Genomic DNA, 24102 nt, shown 5'->3' on the forward strand with positions numbered 1-24102 from the left:
TTTCACTTTCAATATCCAAGGCAAATATCTTTGCCGCCTAAAAGCACTCTCCTGCAGAAATCTTTGATTGTCAATTGTATTTTTTGCTTCCTTTTTTTTTTAAACACATGGCTTTGTGTAGACTTCTCTCTGCTATCTTTTGTACTATATAACACCACCCCAAAACCTGACAGCTTCAAACAGCACCCAGTTCTATTTGTCAATAATTTGGGTTGTGATAGCTGGGCGATAGTGCTGGTTTCATCTGTCTGGATTCATTCATGAGGTGGTCATCTGGTAGCTTGTCTGGGACAAGGTCATCTAAGATGGCCTCAACCACACCTCAAGTGGTTGGTGCATGCACTGGCTTGTGTGAATAAGGGGCCTCAGCTGAGCACTTGTCTCTGATCCATGTGGCATCTATAGTCCAGGCCAGAGCTGGCTTTCTCCCAAGAGAGTCTCAGGGCAGTATTCCAAAACAGTAGGAGCAGATTCCAGAAGGCCTCTTGAGGCCTATGTTTGGCCATGTTCTATTTGCCAAAGCAATTCATAAGTCCAGCTTACGTTAACAGGATGGAGAAATTGGGTCTACCTCTTGATGGAAGAACAGCAAACTTATCCTATAAAGGGAGTGCCTACAGGAATGGGAGCTAACTTTGCAGACGATCCAGCACAATTAGGTACAAATGTACTGTATATATTATTTTGTAGACTACTTTCCAATGAACATTACAGCATAACCATTTTACATGCTACTACAATTCCTTCCCAAACACTGTATATTCTATTTCCCACCTTCTTTTTCTGGGCTCAGATTTCTTTAGCATATACAGTAGTGGGCATCTTAACAGATGCAATGGAATGAAATGTTCAGTTAATTCCAAAATCAGTTAAAACAGAGAATCATAAAAAAGGAAACTGGTATGAATGAAACATTGTACTTTAACTTAAATAAATGTATGTACATTCATTAGTCAACCTTTTAAAATAGGACCACAGATTTTCTTTGAAATAAGTCAACTTACTGGAGAATCTCCTCTCCTTTCTTGCATAACCTTATTCATAATGCATTATCTCTGAGTTCCCACTTCTGTTTCTTTAAAGGGAGGGGGGGCGCCTGGGTGGCTCAGCTGGTTAAGCCTCTGATCTCGGGGTCCTGGGATCAAGCCCTATGTCGGGCTCCCTGCTCAGCAGGGAGTCTGCTTCTCTCTCTCCCTCTGCCTCTCCTCCCACTCTCACTCACATTCTCTTTCTCTCTCAAATAAATAAAATCTTTTAAAAATAGAGGAGGGAAAAAAATTAATGACACTGGCAAAGCCATCAAAATTGTAGATTTTTTTCATTTTTTCCAACTTCTTACTGTTATCTTGCTCATACCTAATTCAGCAATTTCTTCAGGGACTTGTTTTATTAAAACTTTCCAGAGCAATCCATTTTGTTCTCAGGGAAATAATAACTCTACTTTCCTTTTACACTCAATTTCATCAGTCCATAATATTTAATTCCACAACTACCATAATACCACAATCTGGCATAAACAGGTTTAGAAACACAGAGAGCTGATTTAGATTTGCATACAGACATATGGATAGATCTTAAAACAGTGTCGAGTGGAAAACAGCGTCAAGTAAGAAACTAGATCCATCATAGAGTAACATTTACAAAATTTGCAAACACCTACACGTAAATCACAAGCAACAAAAAGAAAAGCGTTATTCATTTTACATGGACACCAAGATCCCAAGGACAGATATCAGATCAAATATATCATATGTCATCAAATATGATGACATCATGCTTGTTTGATATATGTTATGGGGGCCTGCACATAGGGGGAAGAGGAAGAGCGGAAGGGAATGGTGGAAGAAGATACAGGGAAAAAGTAAAACATAATAAATTAAATTAAATAAGACTGGATTGATCATGTTTCAAGAAACAAGGTGTATATGTAACTCACTTTTCTGAAACTGGGGTACCCCCTTCCTTCCAGAACAAGAACAGAAAAGATTTACACTCTTCTTCAGCCCAGGAAAGTTTTCTTTGTTTATCTAGCTGCAATATCTGCATAAGCTCTCATAAGTTTTCTTTCCAAGAATGGGCTGTATAATGTACATTTGCCCATTTGCAATTCAGAACTTCAAAATATAATTACCAATCAAAATATAAAATTGACCAAGGACAATGAAATGTTAAAATTTGCATGTTTTGATAAAATACTGTCTCTGTCATTTATCAGCTGATAACATTAAGCAAGTTTTTTAAAATTTGATTCCATAAAAATCTTAATTTATTAAGATTGCTTTTACATCTAATTTTTTATTAAGTTATTTTAATTACAGTACAGTTAACATATAGTGTTATGTTAGTTTCGGGTGTACCAATACAGTGATTCAACAATTCTATACATCACCCAGTGCTCATCATGACAAGTGCACTCCTTAATCCCCACCACCTGTTTCCCCCAGCCCCCCACCTCCTCCTCTTTGGTAACTATCAGTGTGTTCTCTAGAGTTAAGAGTCTGTTTTTTGGTTTGTCCCTTTCTCTTTTTTATCCCCTTTGCTCATTTGTTTTATTTCTTAAATTCCACACATGAGTGAAATCATATAATATTTGTCTCTCTCTCTGACTCATTTCACTTAGCATTATACTCTCTAGTTCCAAAAATGGCATTGCAAATGGCAAGATTTCATTCTTTTTAATAGCTGGATAATATTCCATATATATAGATACCATTTTGTAAATAATGCTGCTATGAACATAGGGGTGCATGTATCACACCTGTGAGAATGGCCAGAATCAAAAACACAGGCAACAATAGGTGTTGGCGAGGACGTAGAGAAAGAGAACCCTCTTGCACTATTGGTGGGAATGCAAACTGGTGAAGCCACTGTGGAAAACCAGTATGGAGTTTCCTCAAAAAGTTAAAAATGGAAATACCCTATGATCTAGTAATTACACTACTGGGTATTTACCCAAAAAACACAAAAACACTAATTCAAAGGAATTAGCAAGTTTTTTAATCTTTCTATGCCTTAGTACTTTCCATCTAAGTAATGATAATAAAAACAATATGTTATATGTAATATAATATCTAATTAATATATAATTATGTTCACATGTTAATATAATATATTGTTTTATATGTTAACTATATTTTATATAATAATATAATAATTATTGTCATAATATTTACTTCATAAGCTTATTAGGATTAAATGAGTTTATATACATAAAGGACTTAGAGGTGCCCCTGGCACATAGCAAACAGTATGTTTACATGTTATTACTACAACTATACTCACAACTGTCATCAATCCTAGAGCACATTTTTTAACATCTATGAAATCAGGATGAGTCTTACATCCTGTGGCATCTTAGATTTGATGAATTACAGTAGTAATATGATAACCTTGCTTATTTTGTGCAGATTGAGTCAATGCAACTTCACAGACTAATCATTGCATGTACTAGCTAGTATGGTTGCCAAGTATCCTACCTAATTACTCGATTTTGAAAAAAAAAAAAAACCTGAATATAACACCTATATACAAAAGTGGATAACTTTAAATTTGAAAAGTTTTTAGTGCTACTAGCTGGTTTCTTAGTGATATTTACACCAAAAATTAGTTTTGAAATTTTAAAAATGATTTGAACATCTTAATTGACATGGTCCTTTTTTTTAAATTGAGGTATATTTTTTATAATTGACATATAACAATATATTCGTTTCAGGCATGCAGCATAATGATTTGACATTTGCATATGTTGCAAAATGATCACCACAATAAGCCTACTTAACATCCATCACTACACATAGTTACAATTTTTTTTTCTTGTGATGAGAATTTTTAATGTCTATTCTCTTAGCAACTTTCAAATATACAAAATAGTCTTATTAATTGTAGTCACCATCGGTACATTACATTACCATGACTTACTTGTTTTACAAGTGGGAGTTTGTACCTTTTGACTACCTTCCTCCATTTTGCACACCAACCACCCCCACCTCTGGCAAGGATAAAATTGGTCTCTGTATCTTTGAGTTGAGGGGGGAGGTTTCTGTTGGTGGGGGGAGTGTTTAGATTCCACATATTAATGAGATCATACAGTATTTATCTTTCTGTATCTGGCTCATTTCACTTAGCATAATGCCTTCAAGATTCACCCATGTTGTTGCAAATAGGCAGGAATTCCTTGTTCTTTTTTTTTTTTAAGATTTATTTATTTTGAGAGAGAGAGAGAGAGCAAGATTTCCTTCTTATGACTGAATAATATTGCGTTCTGTGTATGCAGGAGAGAGAGAGAGAGCGACATAGGTGGCTTTCATGTCTTGGCTACTGTAAATAATGTTGCAATGGACATGGGGGTGCAGATATCTTTTCAAGTTAATGTTTTTATTACCTTTGGGTAAAGTAATGTTTTTTCCTGAGGTTTTATCTTGTTCTTTCATTTAGAGCATATTCCTCTGTTTCTTCATTTTTTTTTCTTGGCTCTCTGTGTTGGTTTCTTTTCTTTTCTTTTTTTAAAGATTTTATTTATTTGTAAGAGAGAGAGAACTCAATCAGGGAGAGTGGCAGGCAGAGGGAGAAGCAGGTTCCCCGCTGAGCAAGAAGCCTGATGCGGGACTTGATTCCAGGACCCTAGGATCATGACCTGGGCTGAAGGCAGATGCTTAACTGACTGAGCCACCCAGGCGTCCCTCTGTGTTGGTTTCCATGCAGTAGATAAAATAGTCATCTCTCCCAGTCTTGAAGGAGTAGGCTCATGTAGGAGATGAACCTTATCATTCAAACTTGCTCTTTCAAATCTTTGTGATTGTCCAATCAGCCTACTTTATTCTTAGTGGCTCCCAGTATTTGACGGTGTGCCAAGACCTGTCAGCATCTCAAAGGGGAATATCTCAGTTAGCACCTAGATGCAGGCTGATGAAGCCAGACCCTGATGCAGCAGCTTTTAAAGTATACAAACATACCTCCTTCTCCCTCATTGTTGAGCCCTGGGTTAATAGCCAAGTAAGAGCTGTTCTTCACTACCACCTTGTTGAACCCATGAACACAAGCCCTGCCATCCACCAGAGGCATGCTATCAAGGAACATCAAGGAACTGTTTGGGTGGCAGACACAAAAGCTAGGGAGCCAAACATGTATATAATCTCCTTTCTCAGAGATACCAACAACCTGAGGCAGGGCAGAGGGGAAGCACAATGATGGTGTACCTCCTGGCCTATCTGATCTCTACAGAGGATTGTAGTCAGCCCTTAAATGTGTGTCAAATTAGAAGCCTACCTCTCGGGCCACAGCCATAAATATAAGCTAGTAGACCTCTTTCACAGAAAGATGTGGGGTATGTTTCAGTCTACCATCACTGCACTGCACCCTGGGAGGGGTGGGTAATCAGTGAAGAATGGTTTCTCCATTTGTAATAGTCCTGTGGGTCCAAACATAAGCCCCTCTGGTCCCCAATGCCAGGCAATCCAGGGGTGTCCCCTGGCAGCAGCCGCAAAAATTAGGGCACCAGATGTGTCCACAAGCTGCTTTTAGGGAAATACCCATGGCCTAGAAAAAAGCAGAGCAAGACTGCAAAGATAGTGCTTCCCCTCTGAGGTCTCTGGAAAGAACTACTATTGGCTCTGCGTAGAGCTTTCATTAGAGCCTGCCCCTCAGGCCACAGCTATGAAGGTAAGCTACTAGGTATCTTCCACAGAAGAACTGGATATTTGTGTCTGTTGCCTCTGCTGTGCCTTGGAGTTATAGTCAGCTAGGACTTGCCCATACATCCATTACATCCATTATAGTTCTCACGAGCTCAAGCCCCACTGGCCACCAGAGCCAGGTGATCTAGCAGCAGCCACAAAACGCAGGGTGCTGGATGGGTGTAGAAGCTCCTTTCTGGGAGATGCAAGAGGCTGGAGTGAAGCAGAAGGAGAGAACAAATATGGCACCACTGGCCTCCCCCTTTGGAGCATTTTGGTAGGTTCCTCCCTACATGTGGTAATTCAATGCCTGATAAGGATATAAGCCTCTCTCACAGAAAGCCTGGGCACTTCTCAGTCAGCTGCTTTGTATTGGGCGCTAGGGTGGATGAGTCTGCCCATGAGAGCCCTTTCAGAACTGCTTTTCAGTTCGAAATAGTCTTCTGGGTCTTGTGGAGGCAAGCCCCATTGGCTTTCAAAGCTGGATGTTTGGGGAGCTTGTCTCTCAGGTAAGGTCTTAAAAGTTGCAGTGCCAAATGGGTTCAACCCTTCACTCCTCACAGGGGAGATCTCAGGATTTTGAGTTACCATGCTGGGGCTGAAGTTTGTGGTGAGGCTATGTTCTAGCCTCCCCTACCTATTTCTATGTGGGTTTTTTTTTTTTTTTTCTCATTCACCTAATGTGTAGGCGTTGCTCAGCTAGTTTTGGGGTTTCTTTCAGAGAACATTGTTCTATATGTAGCTATAAATTTGGTGTGTCCATGGGAGGAAGTGATTTCAGGATCATCCCATGTCACCACCTTGAACCAGAACACTGCCTATTCATTTTCTTAATGGTGCCTTTTAATAAGTAGAATTTTTTTATTTTGATAAGGCTTTTTCATTTATGGCTATTGCTTTTTGTGTCCTAAGATACCTTTGCCTATCCCTAAGTCATGAAAATGTTCTTCCATGATGTCATCTCAAAGTTCAAGGTTTTAGTATTTATGCCAATAATTTGGTATGGTCAAACTTTAATTTTTGCCCAACTAGTGTGTGTGTGTTTTTTTTTTTTATTTTCTAGTCTCTTCTTATTGACGAGGTTAAACAATTTTCCACATGTTTATTGGCTATTTGGATTCCCACTTCTGTGAAACTCAAGTTTTTTCACTTTTTCTATAGGGTTGTGTGCCTTTTCTTACTGAATTTTTTTTGCATCTCAAAGACTGTCTTTTTGAAGTGTTTTATTTGTGTATAATTCGCATGCAATACATTGCATATATTTAATGTGTTTGATAAAATGTGATGTATGTATACACCCATGAAATTATACCCCACAATCAAGAGAATGTCCATGTCCACCCCTCAAAGTTTCTTCATGCTCCTTTGTAAACCATCCCTCCTTCCATTCCCCATCACTAGGCAACCACTGATCCGCTTGCTATCACTATACATTAGTTTGCTTTTCTAGAATTTTATATAAATGGAAACATACAGTATGCACTCTGTTTTATCTGCTTTCTTTCACTCAGCATAATCATTTAGAATTATTACTTCCTTTTGATGAATCAACTCCTTTATCTCTATGAAATGACCCCTTTTCCTCTAGTGATAATTTTTGCTCTAAAATCTACTTTGTGTGATATTTATAGAAACACTCCAACGTTCTTTAAAATAATGTTAGCACAACGTATCTTCTTTTCTTTTAATATTTAATATTCTTTTAATATTAACCATTAGTGTCTTTAAAGATTTTTTTTAGGTTGGATTTTATTTGTTTATCCAATCTGAACATTTTTGCCTTCTCATTGGGTGCATTCGTGTAATTTTTTTATATGGCCGAGTTTAAATTTACCGCTTGACTATTTGTTTTCTATTTGTCCCTTCTGGTTTAAAAAAAAATTTTTTTTTTTAACTTCCCACACAGGGCTCAATCTCAAGACCCTAAGATCATAACCTGAGCCAAAAACCAAGAGTTGGATGCTTAACCGACTGTGCCACCCAAGCGTCCCATTTGTAAAAGTATTTATAAGAATTCTCTGAAGTGGAATAAGAAATATCCTGATCTTAAGATGATCTGTGTTTGCCACTGTCGGGGGCATGTCTAGGGGCACTACTGCCTTGAACTTTTTTAAAATCCCCTGAGTCTTCCAGGCAAAACTTTCTGGGATATAAAGCCATACAAGAACCAACCCATTGCCACCAATTGTTAGGACAAACTTTTACTTTTCTCGCTTTTTCTGATCACTTAGTTACTGATGTCACTGAAGCGTTAAGGAGGGCACAAATTTAATCCTGACTTACTCTTACTCTGAGAATATAGTCTTCTGATAACACAGGTTAATGTAGGGAGGATATCCAATTTGATTCTCTATCTTAAATCCCCTCTCTCTTGACTAGGTTGACAAATGCCTTTAGGCTAAAAGTAGACTATGGGCTCTGGTGTTCTGCTTTATTCTCAAGATTCCTAATTTCCCTGTCTTTGGGCTAATAGTTCCCTACTCTCTTGTCAGTTATTTGGTGTTTTAAGGTGACTCTTAAAAGGCTGCTGTTTGTAGGCTTTGTGATATGTTTGTTTTGTTTTGTTTTTATTTTATTTACATTCAATTGATTAACTTATAGTGTATTATTAGTTTCAGAGGTAGAGTTCAGTGATTCATCAGTTGTATATAACACCCAGTGCTTATATGTTTGTTTTTAAGAGCAAAAGTTTGTCCATAGAAACTACCTGCTGCTCCTAGAAATGAAAGTCTCCAAGTCATTTCTTAATTATTTATAATAAAATGGTTTTTAAGCAGATGATCACATCCACAAAATATACTTTTTAAATAGTTCCACTGGGTAAATATTTTCAGTGATTATAATCCAAAAAATATACGTATATGTTGGTTGAGTTACAGACCCAAGTTTGAGCACCACTTAAGTGACAATTGATAAGCAAAACTTGAAGAATATGCTTACATTTCACAAAATATTAAAATCTTCATGCCTAATTATGTGCAAGAACATCTTTATAAAGTTATTTTAATGATTGCATATGAAGAAAAATATGGTGTACAATAGAACACAAGTGGAAATTTGACAATTAGTTCCTTTCCTTGAACATGAACTAGATTTATTTTTAATGTAATGACCTCCACAGCCTTCATGTTTTTTTTTAATTTTATTATGTTATGTTAGTCACCATACAATACATCATTAGGTTTTGATGTGGTGATCCACGATCCATTGTTTTCGTATACCACCCAGTGCTCCATGCAGTACGTGCCCTCCTTAATACCCATCACCAGTCTAACCAATTCCCCCTCCCCCCCCCTCTAAAACCCTGTTTGTTTCTCAGAGTCCATAGTCTCTCATGGTTCATCTCTCCCTCTGAGTCCCCCCGCTTCATTCTTCCCTTCCTTCTCCTAATATCCTCCATGTTATTCCTTATGTTCCACAAATAAGTGAAACCATATGATAATTGACTTTCTCTGCCTGACTTATTTCACTTAGCATAATATCCTCCAGTCCCATCCATGTTGATGCAAATGGTGGTTATTCATCCTTTCTGATGGCTGAGTATTGTATGTAAGGACCACATCTTCTTTATCCATACATCTGTTGAAGGGCTTCTCGGCTCTTTCCACAGTTTGGCTATTGTGGACATTGCTGCTATGAACATTGGGATGCATACAGCCCTTCTTTTCACTACATCTGTGTCTTTGGGGTAAATATCCAGTAGTGCAATTGCTGGGTCATAGGGTAGCTCTATTTTTAAATCTTTGAGGTACCTCCACACTGTTTTCCAAAGTGGCTGTACCAACTTGCATTCCCACCAACAGCCTTCAACTTTTTCATGAAAGATTATATATTTTGTGTCATACCACTTAGCATCCAACATATGAATAAATAAACCTTGTCTCAGAAGTAATATTTTTCGCAAAGGTCATTTTAGAGGCACAATGTCTCTGTTCTAATTACACCAGATTAGCCAGATCCAAATTGATCTCTTTGAAGATATCTAGATAGATGTCTATATCTATCTGTCTATCTATCTATCTATCTATCTATCTATCTATCTATCTATCTATCGTCTATCTACATATATAACAAAGAACTACCACCAAAAATGTAATTCAGGGGATATAGTGACTATAGTTACCATGCTTTAAAAATGTTAGGCTCATAATTTTTTGCCTTTAATATCACATATGTTCTATAAATGGCTTCATCCTGAAAAGATAGAGACCTTCTGGAATGCTGAAAATTGAGATGAAACATGCCCCAGATGGAAGAAAATAGCAAGGAACATATACAAAAAGGCAAATGGATTTTTTTTAATTATTCAAAAGCAAGAGAAGAAGGTTCAGGCAAATAATTCCTCATAGTCTCAAAAATTACTGACAACATATCTGTAATTATTTAAAAAACCTCAAAGAAGAAATAAAAAGGTCCAGAGACAAGGTGATTAGGAAATGGGGGAGAGCTGGCTGCACTTCAGGACATAAATGAAAATAAGAATATTGCAATGACAAAAGTAAATGAAGAGGGAGAGAGAAGCAATATAAATAAAAGGACTTCATAAGATACAGTTAGCAGAGAAAATAAGAAAAATGTAACAAAGGAAATTTAATATGTCCATAATTGGAATTTCTGAAATAGAAAAGAAATTGGAAAAAATGCTAAATATATTCTTTTTCTTACCTAAAGAAAGGTTTAAATCTGTCCTGAAAGTATTCATTGTCCCCATTCCCAGTTTTCATGTTTTACACAAACGTTCATTTTCTTTTTCAGACAGTAACATTTTTTCAGAATATAAATTATGAGGCAGTAGATGACTACTTCAAGTTGCAGTAAGTATGACTTTTAAAAGAACCTATTTGATGTGAAATGTGCTATTGAGATGATTGATTTGTAGGTATTCTTTTACTTACATGGCCTCATGTCGCTTTAAATATCTACATTTCAAATTTCTTTAAGTGTCTGGTTAGATGTGAAATTATTATTCTGTATAAAAGTGTAAAATACTCCTTGTAATTAAATGAAACATATCTAGAGGTTTCCATTTGTCCAACAGAAGATGCAAAAAAAATAGACTATTTCTTTTTTTTTTTTACTTAAAATCAATTAACACATAGTTTATTAGTGTCAGAGGTAGAGTTTAGTGATTCATCAGTTGCATATGACACCCAGTGCTCATTCCACCAAGTGAAAAATGGGCTATTTCTTAATTCAGTAATTTTCAAGCATGTGTTATCATTCATTCCCATCCCAAATTCTTTGCATACCATCCTTGGGCAGACTAGAACTCTAATATGAGAAGGCCTTTAACTATGAGTAGAATCAGAAAAAACATCATCTTTGACTCTTGGAATAGGTAGCACCTGAGCACGTCATTTCTGGAGGAAATAACTGACCTGGAATTGTGTCTTGAGGCATTCTATGGCTGTCATTATGTCCTGACTCGATAGATTTTTCTGGAAAAATAGCACTGTTTTTCTAGTAAAAAGTCCATTTTCCTTAGTCTGCTGCTCCTCCGAGTGAGTTTGAACACCCGCTCTATGCCAAGCACTTTGTAGGTGCTCAAAACACATGGTGAACAAGTAAGATGAAGTTCTGCCATCATGGGACATATCTCCAGTGAGAGAAGACAAAGAACAAGTAATCAAATAAATGAGCAAGATAATTTCAAGTAGTTATAAGTGCAGTTAAGAAAATAAAACAGGAGGGCACCTGAGTAGCTCAGTTGGTTGAGCATCCAACTCTTGATCTCAGCTCAGGTCATAATCTCAGGGTCATGGGATCGAGCCCCATGTTGGGCTCCACACTCAGCAGGGAGTCTGCTTGAGATTCTCTCTGTCTCTCTCTCTGCCCCTCCCCTGGCTCTCTTTCTCTCTTTAAAATAAATAAATCTTAAAAAAAAAAAAAAAAGAAAATACAACAGAATGAAGTGGTAGAGAGCGACCAGGAAGGGGAGAGAGAAAAGACCACTCTGGAGACTGTAGTCAAGGGAGGCTCAATTCACACCTCACCCCCTCACCCACCAACTTTTCTCTGGATGCTTCTAATGTTGTGGGTTCCTTGGGGGTATTTTTAGTTTTGTGGATATTTACTCAGAATTGTATTGTGCTGTCGAATACATACCAAATTGTCCAGGATACTTCAGGTCAGTCCAAGACTTGAGAAAAAAATACCAAAAGCTTTGAAATCAGCTGTAGTAGGGGAAAAGAAAAACCTTCTTACAAGAAACATTGTATAGAAAATTGTAGATGCAATATTTACTCGAGTGTCCTTCATAGACTATATTACTGTATAGACTATATTACTGTATTTGTCAAATCAAAGATTCCATCACACTGGAAAACAAACCATAATCGGCATAATTGTAAGGTGCTTCCTGGTTTTAAGGGTGTTAAATGAGAAAAAATATGTATCTTAGAATTGATGAAATATATGGTACAGTGATTTAAAAATATAAAATGTGCTATTTGTATCCTCACTTATTATATTTTATACCTAATATATGACAAATAAATAAATATTAAAATGTGACAAATATTGGAAGAAAAAGAACATTTGTTTGTGGTTAGTTTGTTTTTCCCCAGTTTTTTCAAAAAGGAAAAACCTTAGCGGGGCGGAGTATCAATAAAACTTTCAAAAGTTTTTCTGCGATTTTTGACCCCTCCCATTTTGTCTGAGCACAAAACGATTCTTATGCACTTCAGAACCTAGAAATTTGATCTCACTTTTGCTCCCAGTCGGACCATATAGTATTGCAGCATAACGTGGCTCAGAAAACTAATCTCATAACTTACGCTTTATCGTTCCAAAAGTGTCATCAATAGGAGGAAAAGATCCGTAGAGGCTAGAGAAAGAACAAACAGAGCACCTGTGGCCTTCTAAGATCATTAGAAAGCAGGACCTGATGTTAGAGATGCTAAGGGACTGAGGGTGTTAATGAAAGGGGGCGGGGGTGGGCGGTGGAAATGATAGATGCTCACTTCTGTTTCCCATTGGGCCGACCCTACACTAGCCCGCCATGAGGTGAGGGTGACTTCAGGGAGTGCCCACAGGGCGCCGCTGCCTTAGCAGAAGCAGCAGGCAGTCACCCCCACCTCCCCCTCCCAGGCCTCTAGAATTCCTCCTGGGGTCCCGTCACCCAGTGTCCATGGGACCTTCCATGGGCTCTATGGGAAGGCGGGCTCCGTGCCTGCCTCCCTTGTGATTCTGTAACCACCTGCGTGTGCCGTTTCTCCTAGAGACCAGAACACGGGCCTTCGGCTTGTGCAGGTTCGGCCTAGTGAATATGCAAGAGCATGTCCAATAGCCCAAAAGGTAAGTGACAGAGGTGGATCAACACCTTTACTTCAGTAAAGCCACAGGCGGTGGGTAGGATAATCCTCACAAGCAATAGCATTCCCTTCATCCTGGGCGGGGTGTGTCATGTCTCACGGAGCGGGGGCGGGGCGCACTATTTCACTTTGGAGACAGACCACGGTTCCATCTTCCTGGCGTTTACCATCGAAAGTGAGGTGTAGAAACGCATACAAAAATGGAAAATAATTTTGGAGATAAAACTATAAGGGAAAACTGAAATGAATGGGAACTCAAGTGGGATATGGTTTGTCAGAGAAGACGGCCAGTTAGGTCTACATTTATCATTTCTTCATTCACAAAAAATTAAAATCTAAAATTTATTGTGTACCTACTGTGTTCCTTAGCTTCAGTCTGCGTGCTAGGTAACGGGGAGTTACAAAGATGAAAAGACCGGCTCTTCCCTAGGGGCAAACAAAAGCTACTCTAAGGGAATATGAGATGCACAGTCATCAGAGAGCCCAGAAGAGCGGGCACTTTTGACTGGAGAGGGGCAGGGTGAGGCAAAAAATGTTGAAGAGTAAGTGGAAGGTGAGCAGGCTGATAGAAAGGGAATTCCAGGAAGCCGCGCCTACAAAAGCACATCGGGCGATACAGCAGCGGGGGGGTCCAGGTAACTGAACACAGATCCGTCAGGCCACCACCTCTCCTGAGTCTGTTCTACCCTGAGGGATGCCTCCTCACTTTATTCCTTCTCAGCTTAACTAACAATCAATAAGCATACATTGAGCGCCTACTATATACCAGGCGTAACACAGCAAGGAATGCCTACAAGAAGAATTCAAAGGTACACGATATGCAGTCCCTGCCCTTCGGGACCCCAGCACAAGGAGCCTGTTCCTACCAGGACAAGCTTCCATGAATTTGGAGGGAGCCCTGAGCTGAGGCAGGTGTGAGCCGAACTTGAGCGCTGCCGACACACACCCTGCTTCCCCGGGAAACTGCCTGCGGGTGCTCACCAGCCCCTCCCCTGTGTCTGCCCACCGCGCGGCCCACCCAGCCTCATCCGCCCAGGAAGCAAGAAACAGCAACGTAGCCAGTTCTTCCCCAGCCTCCCGCCTGGGCTCTCCATCTTCAGCTGCTTGTTCCGTACAGAAGCCTTCCAGAAGCACCTTGCTTTCCTAATCAATAGATGTGTTAGGGACCCCATCCACTGTATTCTTCCCAGCCCCGGTATCACAAAAGCAGGTTAATCGAACCTGCGCTCCGATGGGAGCTCTGCCACCCGCTGGCCAGGGCAAGCTACTAAACACTGAGTCTCGGGGGCCTCAACCCTAAAAGGGAAATGTAACTTCTATCTCACGGTATTTATCTGCTCTGTTGAGAGTATTAAATGAGATCATTAAAGTGCCCAGCACAGTGCCTGTCACAAAGTAACTAATACTACAGGTTCGTTCCTTCTCTTCCTTGCTTGGCACACCCCAAGACACGGGCAGGTCAAACCTGGCCACCCTCTGTGTCGGGAGCCGGTAGTTTGTATGGTCGGCAGTGAAGCCACCCCCAGTGAGCCAGTCCCCCAGAAAGCCTTAGTAATTCCTTCCAGCATGAATTTTCCCAGGGAGAGATGACTACACCCTAACACATTATTTACCAACATTTCTGTGTTGAGGACCTTTAGAATTCCTGTCTCAGTTCAATTGTTTTGTCCACTTAGGGGGAATGTGCTGTGTCTGACCCTGGGCTAAGTGAAGAGCCTGCCTGCCCTGTCTCCGCATTTCAGAGAATAATATTAAATAAAGAAGACCAGAATGCACTCATTGTTTTCATTTGGGCTGTATGTCAGAATTTCTCTAATTAGGTATCCAGTCCTGAGTACACTGTCAGCCCTATCACAGTGGGTAACCTAGAAAACAGCCTGATTCACGCTTCCCATACTCTCTACCCACGCTTCTGTTCGAGATCTACCTGCAGGTCAACTCAGATTTTTAATACTAAGCGTGGTTGTTGATTTTTGTCAACTGGGTGCCAGAAGAGAAGGGATCAAGTGATGGTGAGTCTTGACTGAAAGATTTGAGGACCTCAGTCAACCAAGGGTGTCATATGGATAGTTTAGTAAAAATAAAGGGCAGGCCCACACTTCTGAACACATCTGATGGGAAAACAAAGATCTGGGGCACCTGGGTGGCTTAGTTGGTTGAGCGACTGCCTTCAGCTCAGGTCATGATCCCGGGGTCCTGGGATCGAGCCCCGCATTGGGCTCCCTGCTCAGCCAGGAACCTGCTTCTCCCTCTCCCACTCCCCCTGCTTGTGTTCTCTCTCTCTCTCTCTCTCTCTGTCAAATAAATAAATAAAATCTTTAAAAACAAACAAACAAAGATCTGATGATGACGGACACCCAAGGACTGTGGGTAGAGTTGCTGACAGAACAAACCAGGTCCTGGGACCGAGATCAGGTGGTTCAGGCAGTAAAATGCCTGAACGCCTGCTGTGGAGCATGCCTTTCCATGAAGGCGGAAAGGTCTGGGTTTAGCAGGTATAACTCTTTAAACCCATCAAGCTTGTCTGGACATGGTTCCCTACCCCCACCCTCCTGATCCCCACATCCTTCTTCGGGGTAGGGAGTATTAGAGTTTTTTTCAGATTCACCTTGTGGAGAAATGCAACGTACAGGACATTTTTAAGACCGAAAGCAAGTGTCTAGATCCCACTTAGGAAGCCTGGGGGTGTCTACCCCTGTAGGGTAGACAGCAGTAAGTAAATGTCCTGGACCAGGTGGAAATAGAAATAGGCATCCTAGTCAGGGAAGAACCAGGTCTCTGGTCAAATGAATAGCAAGATACATTACAGAAACTCTCCAGCTGCCCCCGAGTCAGGTGCAGGCTGGAAGAACACAGTCGATGATGATGGTGGTAGACGTGCTGCTGAAAGATGAGATTGGGTTAGTTCTCTGAGATACTGATGTCAAAAAGCAGAGAACTAGCCTTTGGGCCTTGTGAGCAGTAATGGCAACAGGAAGCAAAGACAGAAAAAATGTGATCAGAAAGAAGGTGTAAAACAGCACAGAAAAGTATAACAAAACCCTACATTTAAAGGGTTATTATTTCAAATCTAAAATGTAATCACTTTTCGCTGTAGTAACATTTTAGCTCATGGGAATCAGAACCACACACCTCACCACTTAAATTGCTTCATTTTAGGTATTCCAAATAGCTGTTGGCTGTGATTCTACCAAATACATTGCTGTTAAAGGGCAAGTATATTTGCATTTGGCCTGTCCTACTCTTTACGTTTTCAAACAAATGGTGAACTACATGGTAAATACCGGTGGTACTATTAGCCTAATGACTGACATGTTCAAGATGAAATCCGAAAATTGAACTGACACTGGCGTCTAGAAACTGAATTGACAGTTTGTCCAAACCCGATTTGTTTGAACTTTCTGCCAAGTCAAACCTTACCTCTGAATCATACTAACAGGTAAAAAAGGATTAACCTCTTTCCCTGTTGCCTACATTTTTCTCCGCCTTCCCTTTTAATCACCCTGTTTCTATCCATCACCATTTTCTCTCTGAGCTCTTCAGGCTAGCCCTCATTCCCAGAGAAACAAAAGGGAGAAACATGTCTACTTTCCATCCTACTCAAACCAGTTATAATGTCATTTCCATCAGAGAATTGCTTACATCCACATCAGAGAAACCTGCACCATTACCCGTGGGAAATGTTTTTAGAGCAAACCTCACAGAACCCACCAGGGCTTCCTCCAGAGAACCCCAAGGTGTGATTTTATTGCTCGTGCTGTGGTCACAGTGAAGCACACTGGATTTTGTCATCCACTGGCCACAGCTGGCTCTCTCCTATATTGGGGAGAATCCAGGTCAGCATGCACAATCCATTCAGTGGAGATGAAGTGCCTACTCGAGACAGCAATGTACCACAGCTCCTCTCCTGTGGTTAGGAGTAGGGATGAGTGGGAGAGTAGTGACTCTTATCCGAGACTATTTATGGAATGACTTGTTCTCATCCAAAACAAATGTCTACTCACCTGCCATTCTAATAATCTTTTGAGTACAGAATTGTAATAATCAGTTGCTGGATTGACAATCAAGTTTTCCCACTTCAGTGAGCAAGAAATTTGCATTTCCACAACTCCTTTTCCAGGACACACAAAGGCTAACTGATTTATACAGTGCATGGCATCTGCTTCTGGAATGGTCTGTGGGTCAGTACTGGCATCACTGGGCGTTTATTGGAAATGCAGGATTTCGAGCCTTGTCCCATACCTGCTGAACAGAACCACTATTTTAACTAAATTATCAGGAGATTAGCAAGAGCATTAAAATTTGAGAATAACTGCTCTAAGCAACATTACCAAAATCAGTTCCCAGTACCACCACATGCAGTACCGCTGTGTGCAGATTTCAGTCTATTTCTGGGAGGGTCTATATTGCAATCGTCAAGGCTGGTTGTTCATCAGACCTACCTGGAGAGCATGTTTGAAAAACACATATTTTAGAAACTTACTCCAGGCCCCTTAATCAATGACCCACTGTTCTGGAACCCTAAAAATGGCCCTAATATCTTGCATTCAGGTTGTGGTGGGCCTGAGGTTTTCACAGTCATGAAAGGAGGCCCATGGGGTCCAAGGTACCTGTGACAGGAGAGATGTTCATGATGGAGGGCATCTCATGGGGTCTATTTTGGGCTTCAGGGTGGGAAATGGTCTAGACTTCCAGTATCTTTCTAAACACAGTGGTGACCAAGGTTCCTTCTGAGTTACACTGGAAGCAGCCAGCAAAAATGGTCAAATGAATAATTCAACTTATTGAAAACTTTATCATTTTATAGACCATGATAGCCTTATGTTTGCATGAACACTAACCAGAAATTATGTGCCACCTTAAAGTAGCTCCTTACCTGCACAACTGAGTCTCCAGTAGCAATTAGAAATCTGTGTTTTTTACAACAATTATGAGGAATAAAATAGCCCAAAGAAATTTATCTTGATTTTGATAAATTTTCATTGAATTTTTCACATGTATCAGATACAGATAAATCAGTATGTTTCGAATTCTGATGTCCTCAGAAACATTTATTTTTAAAAATAGAAATGCTAGGGCCATTGTGCACCTGGGTGTCTCTGTTGGTTAAGTCTCCAACTCATGATTTTGGCTCAGGTCATGATCTCAGGGTGGTGAGATCGAGCCCTGCATGGGGCTCTCTGCTGAGCATGGAGCCTGCTTGAGAATCACCCTCTCCCTCTGCTCCTACCCCCACTCTTGTGAGTGTGCTCTCTCTCTCTCTCTCTAAAATAAATAAATAAAATCTTTAAAAAAAAAAATGAAATGCTAGGGCCACACATTAACCCCAGGATTCTAATTCAGTAAGTGATGATTCCGTGATACTCTCAAGTTTGAGAATCACTGGGTTAAATGATTAAATGTTTGTGCAAGTGTATAAGGAATGATGATATTACAACTTCATCATGTTTTATTTTTTGTAGATTTAATAAAAAAGACTGTCTTCAGCATGATTTCTTTTACGTTATTGAAAAGTAAGAAATATTTTTAACATAAGCACTGTTTTATATTAATTATTAGTACCAATAATTTAGAATCAGCTAGTATTTATTCCTATTAACATAGGATAACTTTTCTAATATATACATTCATTGTTACAAATTTACCTCTAGGTACTGCTTTTGCTGCATCTCACAAATTTTGATAAGTTGTGTTTTCATTTTCATTTAATTCAAAATCTTTAAATTTCTCTTAAGATTTCTTCTTTGATGCATGTATTATTTAGAAGTGTGTATTTAGGGCGCCTGGGGGGCTCAGATGGTTGGGCGTCTGCCTTCGGCTCGGGTCATGATCCCAGGGTCCTGGGATCGAGTCCCGCATCGGGCTCCCTGCTCCTTGGGAGCCTGCTTCTCCCTCTGCTTCTCTCTCTCTCTCCCCCCGCCTCTGTCTCTCATGAATAAATAAAATCTTTAAAAAAAAAAAAAGAAGTGTGTATTTAATCTCCACACAATTGGGGAGTATTTTGTAATTATGTTTATTTGTTTAATTTTTGTGATACCTCCTTACTGAACAAAGTAATGGCTTTAATTTTTAAGTTTGAAAAGAGGAAAGAAAAATAAATAATGAAAAATGTCTTTTTTACAGGTCATACCTGAGGAATCAACCATCTAAAAACTTGGTAAGAAAACTATAATTTTATCAACCAGCCAAATATAGAAAATAACTAAAGCATTTTTCCTTTTCTAGAGAGTAAAATATGATTGGAAAAAATATGGCTGCCCATTGAGACTTGATTTTGGAGAAAAGTTTCACCCTTTGGTTCAGTTGTAAGTATATTCTCACTAAAATTTTTAACTTACTTTGAAAGTTTCAAAATGAAAGTAAGAAAACAAGGCTAATTAATCATGCACTTAATAATAGGTATTTCTGAGTACCTGTTATATACATCTCCAAGTTTTCAGTACCAGTTATACAAAGTTGGACTACCCATGGTGCCTGCATGTTGAGGGAGGTTATAATTTCACTGCTGACACATAGCAGATAAGAGAACTGAGGCTTTCACTGATATGAGGAATTCTTAATCTCAGGAAACAAACTGAGGGTTGCTGGAGGGGTGGGGGGTGGGAGGGATGGGGTGGCTGGGTGATAGACACTGGGGAGGGTATGTGCTATGGCGAGTGCTGTGAATTGTGCAAGACTGTTGAATCACAGATCTGTACCTCTGAAACAAATAATGCAATATATGTTAAGAAAAAACAAAGAAGAAGAAGATAGCAGGAGGGGAAGAATGAAGGGGGGGAAATCAGAGGGGGAGACCAACCATGAGAGATGATGGACTCTGAAAAACAAACTGAGGGTGCTAGAGGGGAGGGGGTGGGGGGATGTGTTAGCCTGGTGATGGGTATTAAAGAGGGCACGTTCTGCGTGGAGCGCTGGGTGTTATGCACAAACAATGAATCGTGGAACACTACATCCAAAACTAACGATGTAATGTATGGTGATTAACATAACAATAAAAAATCAAAAAAAAAAAACAAAAAAAAGAGAACTGAGGCTCTTCTCAGGGATGCAGGTGATCTCTTCACCCTTGCTTTAATCTCTCTAATCTCTAATCTCTAAGCTCCTACCAGCACCCCTGCCTGTTTGATAGGAACTGCCTTCCCCAGGTGACATAGGACTTTTCTTTCCATGGGCCAACAATAACTGAAAGCTTGTAAGGAAAGAAACTAGATTATTAATAAGGATGGTACATGGGGAAGTTTTCAAAATGTTATCTCTAACTTACTTCTTACAAACAGTATTTGATAATAATAGGAATAAAATGATCTGAGGAAGGCTTTTCCAAGTAATTTTCTATTACTTTGCTTGCATCTTTGATTTTATTCTTGATTTATGATTATAAAAGTTACACAGTTTATTACAAAATTTAAAATATAGAAAAATATGAGACAAATGACCCATTTTCCAAAATTTTTTTGCTATTATAAACAAAATGATGGTAAATATCCACTTACGTACATGTTTGGATACTAGTCTAGATATGCCATTAGGAAAAATTACTGAAAGGAAAATTCCTATGTGTAAAACATCAAAATTTTAGTCAAGGCTTCCAGCTTTTGGGGGAACTTCTGAGATCTCTCAGGGTGGGTAGGTGAGGCATAAGGATTCAGGTGCTCCCAATTTAGTTTTGCTATGGGAGCTTTCTCTGTTGGGACCCAGAAGGTCTCTGCCATCATGTCCTGCCTACCACTCCTCACCCATGGCAGTTCGAAGATTCTGTGCTGTGCCCTCTGCATCATTGTCCTACAGTCCCTCTGTCTGGGTCCTCTGGACTACCAGGCTAATCTGCTGTCTTCTTAAGTTCTGATCTCCCTCTAGATATCTAATGATGCCATTACTTTTCCTGGTAACCCTAGACACTCCTTCCCCCACTGAGGCCTCATTTTTTTTCTTCGTTTTGTTTTGTTCTAAGTTTTTATTTTAATTCCAGTGAGCTAACATACAGTCTTACATTAGCTTCAGGTGTACAATATAGTAATTCAATAGTTCCATACATCATGCTCTGCTCCTCACGACAGGTGCACTCCTTAATCCCCCATCACCTATTTCACACATCCCCCCACCCGCCTCCCCTCTCATAACCATCAGATGGTACTCTATATTTAAAAGACTGTTTCTTGATTTATCTCTCTCTTTCTATCTCTCTCTCCTTTTTTCCTCTTTGCTCTTTTGTTTTGTTTCTCAAATTCCACATGTGAGTGAAATCATGTGGCATTTGTCTTTCTCTGACCGACTTTTTTCCCTTAGCATTGTACTCTCTAGCTTCAACCATGTCATTGCAAATGGCAAGATTTCATTCTTTTTTACAGTTGAATAATAATATTCTATTATACAAATATAATGGAATATTATACACACACACACACACACACACACATACCACATCTTTATCCATTCATCAATCAATGAACACTTGGGTGGCTTCCATATCTTGGCTATTGTAAATAATGCTGCTATAAACATAGGGGTGCCCATATCCCTGTGAATTAATGTAAATACTCAGTGGTGAAATTGCTGGATTGTAAGGTACTTCTATTTTTAAATTTTTGAGGAAAACCCATACTCTTTTCCACAGTGGCTGCACCAGTTTGCATTCCCACCAACAATGCATAAGGATTCCTTTTTCTCCACAACCTCACCAACACCTGTTGTTTCTTGTGTTGTTGATTTTAGCCATTCTGACAGTCATGAGGTGATATCTCATTGTAGTTTTGATTTGCATTTCCCTGATAAGTGATGATGAGCATCTTTTCATGTGTCTGTTGGCCATCTGTATGTCTTCTTTGGAAAAATGTCTATTCATGTCTACCGCCCATTTCTTAACTGGATTATTTGTTTTTTGGGTGTTGAGTTTGATAAGTTCTTTATATATTTTGGATACTAGCCCTTTATCAGATACATCATTTGCAAATATCTTCTCCCATTCCATAGGTTGCCTTTTAGCTTTGTTCATTGTTTCCTTCACTGTGTAGAAGCTTTTTATTTTGATGTAGTCCGATGGTTTATTTTTGCTTTTGTTTCCCTTGCCTCAGGAGGCATAGCTAGAAAAATGTTGCTACAGCCCATGTCAGAGACATTACTGACTGTGCTCTCTTCTAGGATTTTATGGTTTCGTGTCTCACATTTAGGTCTTTAATCCACTTTGAATTTATTTTTGTGCATGGTGTAAGAAAGTGGTCCAATTTCATTTTTTTGCATGTAGCTGGCCAGTTTTCTTAACACCCATTGAATGTTCTTTCCTGCTTTGCCAAAGATTAATTGACCATATAACTGTGAGTTTATTTCTGTTTATTTTCTATTCTGTTCTATTGATCTATGTGTCTATTTTTGTGCCAGTCCATACTGTTTTGATTACTACAGCTTTGTAATATAACTTGAAGCCCACCAACTTTGCTTTTCTCTTTCAAGATTACTTTGGCTATTTGGGGTCTTTTGTGGGTCCATACAAATTTTAGGACTGTTTGTTCTAGTTCTGTGAAAAATGCTGTTGGTATTTTGATAGGGATTACTTTAAATCTGTTGATTTCTCTGGGTAGTATAGACATTTTCACAATATTTGTTCTTCCAATCCATGAGCATGGAATATCTTTCCATTTCTTTCTGTCATCTTCAATTTCTTTCATCAGCGTTTTATAGTTTTCAGAGTACAGATCTTTCACCTCTTTGGTTAGGTTTATTCTTAGGTATCTTATTATACTGGGTGCAATTGTAAATGATTGTTGTCTTAATTTTTCTTTCTGTTGCTTCATTATTGGTGTATAGAAATGCAACAGATTTCTGTACGTTGATTCTGTATCCTGTGACTTGACTGAATTCGTGTATCAGTTTTAGCAGTTTTTTGGTGGAGTCTTTCAAGTTTTCTACATGGTATATCATGTCATCTGCAAATAGTGAAAGTTTTACTTCTTCCTTACTGATTTGGATGCCTTTTATGTCTTTTTGTTTTCTGATTGCTGTGGCTTCCAATACTATGTGGAATAAAAGTGGTGAGAGTGTACATCCTTGTTTTGTTCCTGACCTTAGGACAAAAGTTCTCAGTTCTTCCCTATTAAGGATGATGTCAGCTGTGGGTTTCTCCTATATGGCCTTTATTATGTTGAGGTATGTTCCCTCTAAACTTACTTTGTTGAGGGTTTTTATCATGAATGGATGTTGGACTTTGTCAAATGTTTTTGTGTATCTCTTGAAATGATCATATGGTTCTTATCCTTTCTTTTATTGAGGTGATGTATCACATTGATTAATTTGTGAATATTGAACCAGACTTGCAACCCTGGAATAAATCCCACTTGATCATGGTGAACGATTTCTTTAATGTATTGTTGAATTTGGTTTGCTAGTATTTTGTTGATTTTTGCATCTGTGTTCATCAAGGATATTGGCCTGTAGTTCTCTTTCTTGGTGGTGTCTTTATCTGGTTTTGGTATCAGGGTAATGCTGGCCTTATAGAATGAATTTGGAAGTTTTCCTTCCTTTCAGTTTTTTGAAATAGTTTGAGAAGAATAGATATTAAGTCTTTAAATATTTGGTAGAATTTACTTGTGTAACCATGTGTTCCTGGACTTTTGCTCTTGGGGAATTTTTTGAGTACTGACTCAATTTCTTTACTGGTTATCAGGCTGTTCATATTTTCTATTTCCTCCTGTTTCAGTTTTGGTAGGCATATGTTTCTAAGCATTTGTCCATTCTAGGTTGTTCAATTCACTGGCAATTTAGTTTTTCATAATATTCTCTTATAATTGTATTCCTCTGGTGTTGGTTGTTATTTCTCCTCTTTCTTTTGTGATTTTGTTTGAGTCCTTTCTCTTTCTCTCTCTCAATCTCTCTCTCTCCCTTTTCTTTTGATAATTCTAGCTAGAGGTTTATCAATTTTGTTGATCTTTTCAAAGAATCAGCTCCTGTTTTCATTGATCTCTTCTGTTGTTTTTTTTTTATTCATTTATTCATTTCTTCATTTATTTCTGCTCTAATCTTTATTATTTCCTTCCTTCTACTGGTTTTAGGTTTTGTTTGTTGTTCTTTTTCTAGCTCCTTTAGGTGTAAGATTAGGTTATTTGCAATTCTTCTTGCTTCTTGAG

At 39.0% G+C, this 24102-nt stretch overlaps 1 protein-coding gene across 2 annotated transcripts in view; it reads left to right on the forward strand.

The window, feature by feature from the left end:
- Positions 1–24102, forward strand: part of CATSPERE (catsper channel auxiliary subunit epsilon) — a 172688-nt gene that overhangs the window by 124102 nt on the left and 24484 nt on the right. For both annotated transcript variants that reach the window (XM_088016862.1, XM_088016863.1), the window contains 6 exons: positions 10428–10486; positions 12893–12968; positions 16145–16197; positions 18448–18498; positions 19109–19142; positions 19211–19290. In XM_088016862.1, coding sequence (XP_087872988.1) covers positions 10428–10486; positions 12893–12968; positions 16145–16197; positions 18448–18498; positions 19109–19142; positions 19211–19290 — 353 coding nt within the window. The remainder of the gene's footprint in view (positions 1–10427; positions 10487–12892; positions 12969–16144; positions 16198–18447; positions 18499–19108; positions 19143–19210; positions 19291–24102) is intronic.

The sequence above is a fragment of the Eumetopias jubatus genome, unplaced genomic scaffold, assembly GCF_037043125.1.
Source record: "Eumetopias jubatus isolate StellerSeaLion01/CBP00866 unplaced genomic scaffold, mEumJub1_p1.0 scaffold_12, whole genome shotgun sequence".
NCBI classification, from domain to species: Eukaryota; Metazoa; Chordata; class Mammalia; order Carnivora; family Otariidae; genus Eumetopias; species Eumetopias jubatus.